Here is a 13,735-nt window from a genome sequence, read left to right on the forward strand (position 1 = left end):
ACTCGGATTCATTGAATTTGTCTTTTTAAAAACAAATTAATTTCTTTTTTTTCTTTTTTTTTTAAATCGAGTGTTGAAATTGGGTCCCTTCCGTCACCTTCAGTATCTCTGCTGCAGTGAATGTTGTGTTCTTGACCCATTAATGGAGGCCCCTTTTTTTTTTTTTTTAGAAGACATGGCCACTCAAAACACCTTTTTGATCAGGCCGGATTACCCTTTCAAATCCTGCTGTCCCGTCGCCATGGTTATTGCCTGAGCACTCACATTATTCTGCATGTATGAATCAGGTGCAGCATCGCGTGTCGGGCCAGGTGATGGCGCTGAAGATGAACATCCTGGCCAGTAACCGGGCCAACATGCTCAGGGAGGTCCAACTAATGAACAGACTGTCACATCCCAACATCCTCAGGTAAACAAAGCAGTTCTCAATTTACTTCATTTCCCTTCTTTGTGTATTCGTTGTGTTGAGGGTCTGTGTGTTCTGCCTCCAGGTTCATAGGTGTGTGCGTCCATGAAGGGCAGCTTCATGCGCTTACGGAGGTAGGATACTTATGCAGCCTTTGCTATGGTACTACTATACAAGGTATATCATGTAAATACTTTAGCACAGTCAGATTTACTATCTACTGAAAATGAGTTAAAACACAGACGTTATAGTGTTAATAGCTGGCAACACCTCCTCACAGTGAACATGTCCCAACTGTGTCTTTGTTTAATGTGACCCCTAAAATTTTTTTCCCGATTTAGGTAATTGTTATGTCACGGTATAGTATTTTTTTCTTAAAATTGTGTGCGCGTGAAAGGACAAGTTATGTATGAAACAATTATTTTTAGTACCAGTCCTGCCTTTCGACAGTGGGTATTATAAAATCATGTGTACACATCAGTTTAGAGATGGTATCTCATTTGTCAGTGTCTGTGGGACTGACAGGCTCCTTTTTTTTCTTTTACTTTTTTTTTTCATCACTTCTTGGTTTTTGAGGTAACATTAGTATTCTGTTGCGTTATAAAACGGTGTATATACTGTTCCTCACGCCGTGTCTTGAAGTGATAGGTCAGAATAGACATGTCCAAAGCACTAGAAATGACTTCTTGGCGGCATGTTTTGCAGATTAGCCTACAATTGGTTGGTGTCTGACTTTTTAATCCAAACAAAGATGTTCTTTTTTTCTTTTTTTACCACAAATTGCTCTGAGTTTTGTTGGTTCAGCATCCATTGTGGTCTCCGTCAATGCGGTGTTGACATCTCTGCCCTGCGGGCTCTCAGTTTTTGTATAGGCCTTAATCACTCTCGCAGTAAGGTGCTTTCAAGTGATACTAAAATGCTACCGCAAAGTAGCATCATTGGTGCAGTTACATCAAATGACCATATAAAAAATAGAGAATTTAATCGTACAATACATTGTTGTATTACGATTTTGGCTGATTAATTGCATTTTGTGTACAGTTAACTCAAAATAATCATGATAATCGCAGATATAATTTTTTATCATTAATAAGTGTACCCTAGACCAGTGGTTCTTAATGGGGGTACGCGTACCCCTGGGGGTACTTGAAGGTATGCCAAGGGGTATGTGAGATTTTTTTAGAAATATTCTAAAAATAGCAACAATTAAAAAATCCTTTATAAATATATTTATTGAATAATACTTCAACAAAATATGGATGTAAGTTCATAAACTGTTAAAAAAAATACAACAATGCAATATTCAGTGTTGACAGCTAAATATTAATGCTAAAGATTTCTTTTTTTGTGAAGAAATGTATATAATTAAGTTTATGAATCCAGATGGATCGCCATTACAATCCCCAAAGAGGGCACTTTAAGTTGATGATTACTTCTATGTGTAGAAATCTTTATTTATAATTGAATCACTTGTTTATTTTTCAACAAGTTTTTAGTTATTTTTATATCTTTTTTTCCAAATAGTTCAAGAAAGGCCACTACAAATGAGCAATATTTTGCACTCTTATACAATTTAATAAATCAGAAACTGATGACATAGTGCTGTATTTTACTTCTTTATCTCTGTTTTTCAACCAAAAATGCTTTTCTCTCATTAGGGGGTACTTGAATTAAAACAATGTTCACAGGGGGTACATTGCTAAAAAAAAGGTTAAGAACCACTGCCCTAGACGGATCATTTTCAATTTTTAAATACCCTGACTAGACAATTAATTTGCTTTCAATAAAATGCTTTTTTTGGCATTTAACTTTCTTCATTTGTTGTCATATTCAGCTTGCTCAACATATTGTCATTGAGGACCATCCACCAGAACGTGTTAGAAAAGAGTATACACTTTATTTCATTTTGCCAAACAATGTCCCTCTCTGTATTCTTCAGTTGATGTACTATCATTTATTTAGGTAGAAATATCACAGATAACATTACAAAACATCTTTGAAAAAGCACGATTGTAATGTAAGACAATTTTTCTGTTTTTTACTTCAGTTATCAGATGTGATGTGACGCCTTGCACTATTATTGTGAAGCCGCAATTTTGTGATTGGTTGGAGAAAGGGTGTGTTGCCATGTTTTTGGCAACATGACAAGAATGATCAATATAGAAAAGTGACACTAGATAGACTTCCTGCCTACCGTTTTTCCTTGTCATTGGTGGATGTTAGAGACCTTGCATTCCCTCTGCATGAGGATGTCATAAAGGTGCTGAATAGGTTTAGTTCTGGAGGAGACTTACTTGTCCACTTTATCATCTTCCTGTTTTTCTACAAGACACTTGTAGCCCGATTCACTAATATCTAAATACCTTGTGCTAAACTGTGTGTGCAATCCATAAAATAGTGTGTACAACAGTACACACTATTGTATACTACTATAGTGGGCGTGTTGCATGCGATTTAATATGAATGTGTGTGCATTTTTTGAAAAGTGGTGCAGACCGCCTTGTTTATTAAATGAGGATTTTGCATGTACTATATGGGGCATCATTACATAGACACTCATTTAAGCACATTCATGTTACCATGTTCCTACATATGGCATTTTAATATGTATTTTAAAACATGCAGCAGACATTTACCAATGTTTTATGGCCATTTAAAAGTAGTCCTGAAGTGCATCTACAATCAACTTTAAAACAAGAAAAAAAATATATATATATATAAATTTTCTTAACAGCTGAAGGTTCGCTCATTCTAGAGACGCAAATTATATTAAAAATATTTTGATAATATATATTCTGTGGAAAAAAACAAACTTCATTGAAAAAAACAAAAATAAAACACCGGAATGAAAACACAGCAATTGAATTTCTTTTAATCAGCCATTCTATAAAATGATATTGCTGAATAGACTATGTATACCGTATTTTTCGGAGTATTAAGTCGCTCGAAGACCTCCATGAAGAAGACAAAACATGGACCCAGATTTCCCTCGCCCGGACGCGGGTCACCGGGGCCCCCTTCTGGAGCCAGGCCCGGAGGTGGGGCACGATGGCGAGCGCCTGGTGGCCGGGCCTGTTCCCATGGGGTCCGGCCGGGCACAGCCCGAAGAGGCAACGTGGGTCACCCCTCCAATGGGCTCACCACCCATAGCAGGGGCCATAGAGGTCGGGTGCAATGTGAGCTGGGCGGCAGCCGAAGGCAGGGCACTTGGCGGTCCGATCCTCGGCTACAGAAGCTAGCTCTTGGACGTGGAACGTCACCTCACTGGGGGGGAAAGAGCCTGAGCTAGTGCGCGAAGTGGAGAAGTTCCGGCTGGATATAGTCGGACTCACTTCGACGCACAGCAAGGGCTCTGGAACCACTTCTCTCGAGAGGGACTGGACCCTCTTCCACTCTGGCGTTGCCGACAGTGAGAGGCGACGGGCTGGGGGGGCAATTCTGGTTTCCCCCCGGCTTAAAGCCTGCACGTTGGAGTTCAACCCAGTGGACGAAAGGGTAGCCTCCCTCCGCCTTCGGGTGGGGGGATGGGTCATGACTGTTGTTTGTGCTTACGCACCAAACAGCAGTTCAGAGTACCCACCCTTTTTGGGTACACTCGAGGGAGTACTGGAAAGTGCTCCCCCGGGTGATTCCCTTGTCCTACTGGGGGACTTCAACGCTCATGTTGGCAACGACAGTGAAACCTGGAGAGACATGATTGGGAAGAATGGCCGCCCGGATCTGAACCCGAGTGGTGTTTTGTTATTGGACTTTTGTGCTCGTCACAGTTTGTCCATTACAAACACCATGTTCAAACATAAGGGTGTCCATATGTGCACTTGGCACCAGGACACCCTAGGCCGTAGTTCCATGATCGACTTTGTAGTTGTGTCATCGGATTTGCGGCCTTATGTTTTGGACACTCAGGTGAAGAGAGGGGCGGAGCTTTCTACCGATCATCACCTGGTGGTGAGTTGGCTGCCATGGTGGGGGAGGATGCCGGACAGACCTGGCAGGCCCAAACGCATTGTGAGGGTCTGCTGGGAACGTCTGGCAGAGTCTCCTGTCAGAGAAAGTTTCAATTCCCACCTCCGGAAGAACTTCGAACATGTCACGAGAGAGGTGCTGGACATTGAGTCCGAGTGGAGCATGTTCCGCATCTCTATTGTCGAGGCGGCTGATCGGAGCTGTGGCCGCAAGGTAGTTGGTGCCTGTCGAGGCGGAAATCCTAAAACCCCTTGGTGGACACCAGCGGTGAGGGATGCCGTCAAGCTGAAGAAGGAGTCCTATCGGGTCCTTTTGGCTCATAGGACTCCGGAGGCAGTGGACAGGTACCGACAGGCCAAGCGGTGTGCGGCTTCAGCGGTCGCTGAGGCAAAAACTCGGACATGGGAGGAGTTCGGGGAAGCCATGGAAAACGACTTCCGGACGGCTTCGAAGCGATTCTGGACCACCGTCCGCCGCCTCAGGAAGGGGAAGCAGTGCACTATCAACACCGTGTATGGTGCGGATGGTGTTCTGCTGACCTCAACTGCGGATGTTGTGGATAGGTGGAAGGAATACTTCGAAGACCTCCTCAATCCCACCAACACGTCTTCCTATGAGGAAGCAGTGCCGGGGGGATCTGTGGTGGACTCTCCTATTTCTGGGGCTGAGGTCGCTGAGGTAGTTAAAAAGCTCCTCGGCGGCAAGGCCCCGGGGGTGGACGAGACCCGCCTGGAGTTCCTTAAGGCTCTGGATGCTGTGGGGCTGTCTTGGTTGACAAGACTCTGCAGCATCGCGTGGACATCGGGGGCAGTACCTCTGGATTGGCAGACCGGGGTGGTGGTTCCTCTCTTTAAGAAGGGGGACCGGAGGGTGTGTTCCAACTATCGTGGGATCACACTCCTCAGCCTTCCCGGTAAGGTTTATTCAGGTGTACTGGAGAGGAGGCTACGCCGGATAGTCGAACCTCGGATTCAGGAGGAACAGTGTGGTTTTCGTCCTGGTCGTGGAACTGTGGACCAGCTCTATACTCTCGGCATGGTTCTTGAGGGTGCATGGGAGTTTGCCCAACTAGTCTACATGTGCTTTGTGGACTTGGAGAAGGCATTCGACCTTGTCCCTCGGGAAGTCCTGTGGGGAGTGCTCAGAGAGTATGGGGTATCGGACTGTCTTATTGTGGCGGTCCGCTCCCTGTACAATCAGTGCCAGAGCTTGGTCCACATTGCCGGCAGTAAGTCGAACACATTTCCAGTGAGAGTTGGACTCCGCCAAGGCTGTCCTTTGTCACCGATTCTGTTCACAACTTTTATGGACAGAATTTCTAGGCGCAGTCAAGGCGTTGAGGGGTTCCGGTTTGGAGGAGACACTGCCCCAAGTGGAGGAGTTCAAGTACCTAGGAGTCTTGTTCACGAGTGAGGGAAGAGTGGACCGTGAGATCGACAGGCGGATCGGTGCGGCGTCTTCAGTAATGCGGACGTTGTACCGATCCGTTGTGGTGAAGAAGGAGCTGAGCCGGAAGGCAAAGCTCTCAATTTACCGGTCGATCTACGTTCCCATCCTCACCTATGGTCATGAGCTTTGGGTCATGACCGAAAGGATAAGATCACGGGTACAAGCGGCCGAAATGAGTTTCCTCCGCCGGGTGGCGGGGCTCTCCCTTAGAGATTGGGTGAGAAGCTCTGCCATCCGGGAGGAACTCAAAGTAAAGCCGCTGCTCCTTCACATCGAGAGGAGCCAGATGAGGTGGTTCGGGCATCTGGTCAGGATGCCACTCGAACGCCTCCCTCGGGAGGTGTTTAGGGCATGTCCAACCGGTAGGAGGCCACGGGGAAGACCCAGGACACGTTGGGAAGACTATGTCTACCGGCTGGCCTGGGAACGCCTCGGGATCCCCCGGGAAGAGCTAGACGAAGTGGCTGGGGAAAGGGAAGTCTGGGTTTCCCTGCTTAGGTTGTTGCCCCTGCGACCCGACCTTGGATAAGCGGAAGAAGATGGATGGATGGATAAGTCGCACCTGCCAAAAAGGCATAATAAAGAAGGAAAAAAACGTATAAGTCGTACTGGAGTATAAGTTGCATTTTTTGGGGAAATTTATTTGGTAAAACCCAACACCAAGAATAGACATTTGAAAGGCAATTTAAAATAAAGAATAGTGAACAACAGGCTGAATAAGTGTACGTTATATGGCGCATAAATAACCAACTGAGAACGTGCCTGGTATGTTAACGTAACATATTATGGTAAGTCATTCAAATAACTACAACATATACAACACGCTATACTTTTACCAAACAATCTGTCATTCCTGATCGCTAAATCCCATGAAATCTTATACGTCTAGTCTGTTACGTGAATGAGCTAAATAATATTATTTGATATTTTACAGTAATGTGTTAATAATTTCACACATAAGTCGCTCCTGAGTATAAGTCGCACCTCTGGCCAAACTATGAAAAAAAACTGCGACTTATAGTCCGAAAAATACGGTAATTATTTCTGACTGTCCAATATGTTGACACAAACACGCACTTAGGATAGAGGGTTCTTATCTATTGCCTCAGCACTGATCCTGTAGCTGTGTGTGGAACTGTGAGCTAAATAAAACGCAACAATAGTGTTCACAAAAAACGTGATGAGTGTTGATAAATCACATTACGTGTGCTAAATATTGTTCTGACCGTTTTGATGATCAGCATATATTTTGCATACTAAGACACATACGCATAATGGATTGGTAGCCTTATTCTGTTTACTTCAGAGACGCAATCCACTTAGCACGAGCAAAGCTGATCGACTAAATATGTGCAATCACGTTTGCATGTGTTTTAGTAACTGGAGCTCTTGGAAGTGTACTTGGTTTACTTATGTTGGAAAACTGGCAAGTGATGCAGTTTCTGCTTTACTCTGTCACAATACATGTTAGAATTCACGTTTTCTCTCAATGGTGCAACCCTTGACCTCGACACTAAAACCACCATGCTTGACAGGCAAGACACACATCTTGCTGGTCTTGGGTAGTCAGTTTTTGAGTCAATATTGGCTGTGTTGACTTCATTCTCACTGAATTGTAAATCTATACGGACTACTCTTAAGATATTAATTTACTTTCAAGATTATTTTATTTGAAGGATATGAGTATTTTTATTTTTTAATGGAATGTGTTTTGATGGTTTAGTACATCAACGGTGGTAACTTGGAGCAGCTGTTGCACAGCGACATTTTCCTGTCATGGAATGTGCGCATTGGCCTGGCGCTGGACATCGCCCGTGGCCTGCGCTACCTGCACTCTAAGGGCATCTTCCACAGGGACCTCACATCCAAGGTGAGCAGCGCACGCATTTGTGTACAGGGGCTACTGGCGGTGTCGATACATGCGTGTTAGGCGCACATAAGTGCACGCTAAGCGGAGACCACTGTGTGATATAGGATTTACTGTAAATGGTGTCAGTCATATGCTAACAGAAACCTGCTTGTAATAAATCCAGCTTGTCCTGAATCCCTCTTGTTGGTAATGCTGCTTAGCCACTGAGGAATTTCCCATGGTGCTCCTCTTGTGCTTCTAGTTCTAAAATAGTTACACAATGTTTATTTCATGTTGAAAGGGTTCATTATTTTTGTTTGATGGCATTAGCTGCACTTTACACTTCGAGGGGAGCTTTAGAGGAAAGAGAGTTAGCTGTAAGGCAGACATTTTAAGGAGGTGGGTCAAAAATAGAGGTTCTATAGCAACCTTGTCAAGCATGTCAAAATGAAAATGCCGAGTGCAGTGACAAATCTTTAACAGCGGCAGTAAAAGTGATTATGTGTGACGAACTCTGACCCTCTGTGCAGAACTGCCTGGTGCGCTGGGAAGGCGGAGTCTGCTCAGCCGTGGTGGGAGACTTTGGCTTGGCAGAGAAAATCCCGGATTACAGGTGTGTGTGTGTGTGTGTGTGTGGTGTGGCCCTTTCAGCGTCAGTCCATGCGCAGCGATAAGTCATGAAAGCACATTCCGTCACTCCCCTCTTATCGGAACTTCCTGCCATATCTCACCTGCTTTATTGTCCGCTCCCTTTCCAAGTGAGATGTGCTCCTGTCGCACCCTTTTTGTGAAACTTTTGTTGAAACTGAGAAGTGTCAATATTTAAACTGCCCCTGTTGAGTATTTTTGACTCGTTGCCAGGTTTTCTTGCCCACCGGCATTTATGTGGAATATTTTATTGCGACTATAAATGGTCCTGCAGAAGCACAGTTCCACGCTGCAAGGCTGACAAGGAACTTGGTTAAAATACTTTCTGACTGAGATGAATAAACTGTGGAAGAGCAGTTAAAGCTGCTATGTCCCGCTTAGGTAGATGCTCGCGTTCGATCATTGTGGCCCGCCCTCTACCTCGTCCAAACATCAGGGCACGCCCGAGGAAAAATATTGGCAACATTTTATTCGGTCCATGCAGAAGCTTGACTTACAATTGTGAGAAATATAGACATGTATTTAATAAATCTGCTCTCCCAAATCACTATTTCAAATATAAGATAGCTGGTGGGGTTCTTAATGTAATTTTTGATTTGGAAAAAGTTGCAAACCGCTCCTTTTTAAGTTTTAAAGGTTCCATATTACAGCTTTTCATCAAAGGTTCAACAATAGTGTTTGCTAGTGCTTTATTTGTGTCAAACAAGTTACATCACATGGTTTACCTTTCACAATTCAACATGTACAAATATAACCTCAGAGAAATATGTAATTTTAAAACATTTGTATGCACGTACAACACTTAAGACCTTTAACATATCAGTATGTGGAATTAAATAATGGAATTGGTTAAGCAAAGAAATCAATGTACTAATATGATCCAATTCAAGAGGCTCTTCAAACTGAAGTGTTTACAAAACTATGATAAACATTCTGAATTTATTCCATCCATCTAGTAATTTTCTAGATAATCCTACTTATCTCACCTTATGAAATATAACTTACTTCACTAATTATTATGTATTTATTTTTAATGTTATTACTTAAGGAGTTTTTGTGAATAAATTGAGAACAGTAAGTGAACGCATTTTCAAACATGTTGTATAGAGAAACGGGAAATTGTGATTTATCATGTTGTATGCATGCATGTTCCAAATAAACTCAACATTTTGGAAAACGAGTAGGAAGAACAAAGCTGATTTGATTCCCCCCTTTTTCTCCATGTGTCAGCGATTTACTGATGTTTCTTCACTTCCTGTTTTTTTCTAATCAGGAAAGAAATAAAATTCAGTGCAACAATTGATAGATGGCTTACTAAAAAGTTTTCATGGATAGGTAAATTTCAATCATAAATGGATGTATTGAATACAAAATCAAATAACTACATCAATAAATATGAATGTACATCAATTATATGTAAGTAATTGAAAATGTAGACCAAGCCAGTGTTCCTCAAATACTTGGTCGGGACCCTGCAATGTAAACTGTTAAAAGTATTTTTGGTACGTCGTACTGGGGGAACACAGTTTTGTGTGTCTAGCTTTATTGCTAATGTCCGTGTTTGCGTCCCTCCTACAAAGCACTATCGTGCACTTTTGACATGAACACTGTAACTCTGCACTTGTCCAACGAAATAGATAGATAAAACAAACATGCATCAGCCAAATAAGTACAGTCAAATATTGACATGTAACCACATACAATTGCACTCCTGAGTGTCCCCAACACATTGCAGCAATACACAAAAGCAGACAAAGGCTAATCAATTATCTACTTTCAATTACTACTCCATCAGAGTTAAATTAAGGAAAAGTCTCTTGCATATTTTAGGAAACCACTGCATACTTCCTGAAACTTCACAGGACCGTTCTATGTCAGGCGTGGCAGGGAGGCGCTGCAGCCTTATAATTTAGCACAATTAAGTTAGCTGGAGACTGTTGACAGCTATAACATAATGCCGATGTTCCGTCATACATCTTAGCCAGCCAAACCTTGGTAGAACGATGTATTAGCATGGAAGGCAGCGAATCTTTGGGCACCACATGATTGGATTCCATTCGAATTGGAATCAATTCTCCATTCCAAACGATTTTTGATTAAAAATAGATACTTTTTAATAACATTGGGTGCCAGTTCAATCATTGATTCTGACATATTCCTCCATAAAATAGATAATAGCTCTGATAAATTTCTATTTTACTTAAAAGACAACTGGTTTTCTTTAATAAAATTCTGCCCAAACATTTGATAGTGAAATGCACATATGGCATCAAGATAAGTATTGGTAGAAGTATTTATTTTTGTTTTTAATATTTTTTTATGAATCATTTAAGAATCCCAGTTAATTTGAAAATATTTTTCTTTTGACACCCCTATTAGCCTGCATTGAATAAGGCTGCATTTAGTGTTCATGCACCTTTAGTAGCAGTTACAGCCTCAAGTCTTTGAATACAATGTCATAAGCTTTGCACACTTATCTTTGGGCAGTTTCGCCTATTCTTCTTTGCAGCACCTCTCAAGCTCCATCGGGTTGGATGAGAAGTGTTGGTTTTCATCCAGGATGTCTCTGTATTTTGCTGCATTCATTCTTCCCTATATCCTGACTAGTCTCCCAGTTCCTGCTGCTGAAAAACATCCCCACAGCATGATGTTGCCACCAGCAAGCTTCACTGTAGGGATTGTATTGGCCTGGTGATGAGCGGTGCCTGGTTTCCTTAAAATATGACGCCAGGCATTCACGCCAAAGACTTCAATCTTCGTCTCTTCAGACCTGATAATTGATTTCAGGTGCAGGTTGGCAAGCTTTATTAAGAATTGGCTTTCGTCTGGCCACTCTATCATACAGGCCTGATTGGTGGATTGATGCAGAGATAGTTGTACTTCTAGAAGGTTCTCATCTCTCCACAGAGGAATGCTGTAGCTCAGAGAGTGACCATCGGGTTCCTGGTCACCTCCCTGACTAGACCAAAATGAATGCACCAATGTACAGAGACATCCTGGATGAAAACTGACACTTCTCATACAACCTGATGGAGCTTGAGAGGTGCTGCAAAGAGAAATGGGTGAAACTGCCCAAAGATAGGTGTGCCAAGCTTGTGGGATCGGATTCAAAAACACTTGGAAGCTGTAATTGCTGCCAAAGCTGCATTAAAGTATTGAGCAACGGGTCTGGATACATATATATTTTGTTTTTGTCATTAAGTTTTAACAAATTTGCCAATGTTTCAGAATTTTTTTAAAAACCTTGTCATTGTGGGGTATCGTGTGTAGAATTTTAAGGACAAAATTATTATTTTTTCCCATTTTGGAATGAGGTTGTAATGTAACAAAATGTGGAAGAAGTGAAGCACTGAATGTATGTGAAATGCAATGCTAACATTACATGTTCATGTTAACGGCTACTTCATGCTCGTTTTAGCCTATTCGCAAATCCAAAATTATCAAACTTAGAGCTCCAACATCTGTGTAGGACTGATACCTGGCAAAGAATTATTTTAAGATGTGCAGCGAGGCCTACTCTTTTGTAACCGCTTTTCTCAAAAGTGCAGCAAACAACTAAGGGAGTTGGTGGATGTTTTTTACATCTGGTGCTCATAAGCAGGCTCTAGGGACACCATAACTGTTAGAATGTCAATACAAAGTCACTTTTGCGTAAAAGCGGAATTTTTTCATTTTTTATTCAATTGATTATTTTTTTTTAAGAAAAAAAAGCTTTTTGTCACTGCCTTGGTGACCCCGGGTGGCATAATTTGTGCTTGTGCCCAAGATAGTTGTGCCAAGTCCATAACAGTACATTTATGTTAATAAAGCGTTTTACTTTCGTCATTTCTTTTCTAGTCCAACACCCTTGTTTCCTCTAGGCGAGTGCTATCTGCAGATTGTTGACAACCTGCCTCGCATGTTTGTGTTGGAGTGACACAACCACAGCGTTTGTGTTTGTGGCATGGCGGGGGAGGACGGCAGGGGCGGGGTGGGCGGACTTTGGGGGAAAAAGTCCTCCAAATAAGGTCAAACTATTCCAGTCTGCCTCTTTCGACTGCTTGGTGCTTCTCGCCCGAGCCCAGTAAGTCACTCATCATTGACTTGGTTTTTAAACTCCAAGTGTTCTTCCTCTTCCTTTCCCGTCCCCACTTCTCCAAATGATGTTGACACTGGAAACCGTGGCTTCGCTGCCATCACTTTTCTGCAGTATCATAGCCTGCATTAACTGATAGAAATAGCACAGAGAGGAAGTGTCTGCCAGCTGTGTGTGTGTGTGTGTGTGTGTGTGTGTGTGTGTGTGTGTGTGTGTGTGTGTGTGTGTGTGTGTGTGTGTGCGTGTGCGTGCACGTGTGTGTGCATGTGCTTGTCCTCACAAACACTTTCTAGTTCCTTTTTTTTTTTTATTATTCAGTTAAGTTGCACAATTTCTCACCACATAACACATTTCACTCTTTATAGCAAGTCTGTTGAATACATAAAATGTAATCAATCTTCCTCAGGATTAGAAAGACAAGGTTTATTCAAAAAAAAAGATTAAAATATGTGCGGAAATGTTTCGGAATGTAAGTGTTTATTCGTCATCTTTCACCATCTTTTGTCTGTTTCTCTACAGTGATGATGTAAACCAGGAGCCTCTGGCTGTTGTGGGGTCCCCCTACTGGATGGCTCCGGAAGTGCTGCGCGGCGAAGTGTACAATGAGAAGGTGCTTACATACTTGTGGTTTGACTCACTGTGTGATTGTTGGAGGGTCGGTCAAGGTCCATGGTGGGTGTGATGGAGGCACATTCAGAAAGTGAAACAATATACATGTTATCTGTAGGGCTGCGAATCTTTGGATGTCCCACGATTCGATTCAATTTCTATTCTTGGGGTCGCGATTTGATTATAAATTGATTTTTTTTCTATTCAACGTGATTCTGTATTCAAAAACGATATTTTTCCGATTCAAAACGATTCTGTATTCATTCAATACATAGGATTTCAGCAGGATCTACCCCAGTCTGTTGACATGCAAGCAGAGTAGTAGATTTTTTTTAAAAAAGCTTTTATCATTTTAAAGCACAATGTTTTATCAACTGATTGCAATAATACAACTTTGTTTTAACTATTAAAAGAACCAAAAATTATGTAAAAAAAAAAAAAAGTCTTTTTTTTTTTTTTTTTTTTAAATGGGAATCGATTCTGAATCGCACAACGTGAGAATCGCGATTCAAATTCGAATTGATTTTTTCCCCACACCCTTTATGTGTCATTACGTTAAAGCCAAATGGGTAGTTTAGTTATGCAACAAATACACTCATTGGCTACATTCACGCTAAAGGGTATGATGCCAAATTTTAATGTCTTGTAAAATCAAATTTTTTTAAAGCAGGAGTTCACTATACTAAATGAATGTGCGACTTTTATGTTTGTCTAAAGCAGGGGTGGATAACCT

The 13,735-nt window shown here is 42.0% G+C and overlaps 1 protein-coding gene across 3 annotated transcripts in view; it reads left to right on the forward strand.

Annotated features, from left to right (window-relative positions):
* Window positions 1–13,735, forward strand: part of tesk1b (testis associated actin remodelling kinase 1b) — a 37,042-nt gene that overhangs the window by 8,611 nt on the left and 14,696 nt on the right. For all 3 annotated transcript variants that reach the window (XM_061913645.1, XM_061913647.1, XM_061913646.1), the window contains 5 exons: window positions 288–409; window positions 492–540; window positions 7,545–7,691; window positions 8,201–8,283; window positions 12,913–13,003. In XM_061913645.1, the coding sequence (XP_061769629.1) occupies window positions 288–409; window positions 492–540; window positions 7,545–7,691; window positions 8,201–8,283; window positions 12,913–13,003 (492 nt within the window). The remainder of the gene's footprint in view (window positions 1–287; window positions 410–491; window positions 541–7,544; window positions 7,692–8,200; window positions 8,284–12,912; window positions 13,004–13,735) is intronic.

This window comes from Nerophis ophidion, linkage group LG10 (assembly GCF_033978795.1).
Source record: "Nerophis ophidion isolate RoL-2023_Sa linkage group LG10, RoL_Noph_v1.0, whole genome shotgun sequence".
NCBI classification, from domain to species: Eukaryota; Metazoa; Chordata; class Actinopteri; order Syngnathiformes; family Syngnathidae; genus Nerophis; species Nerophis ophidion.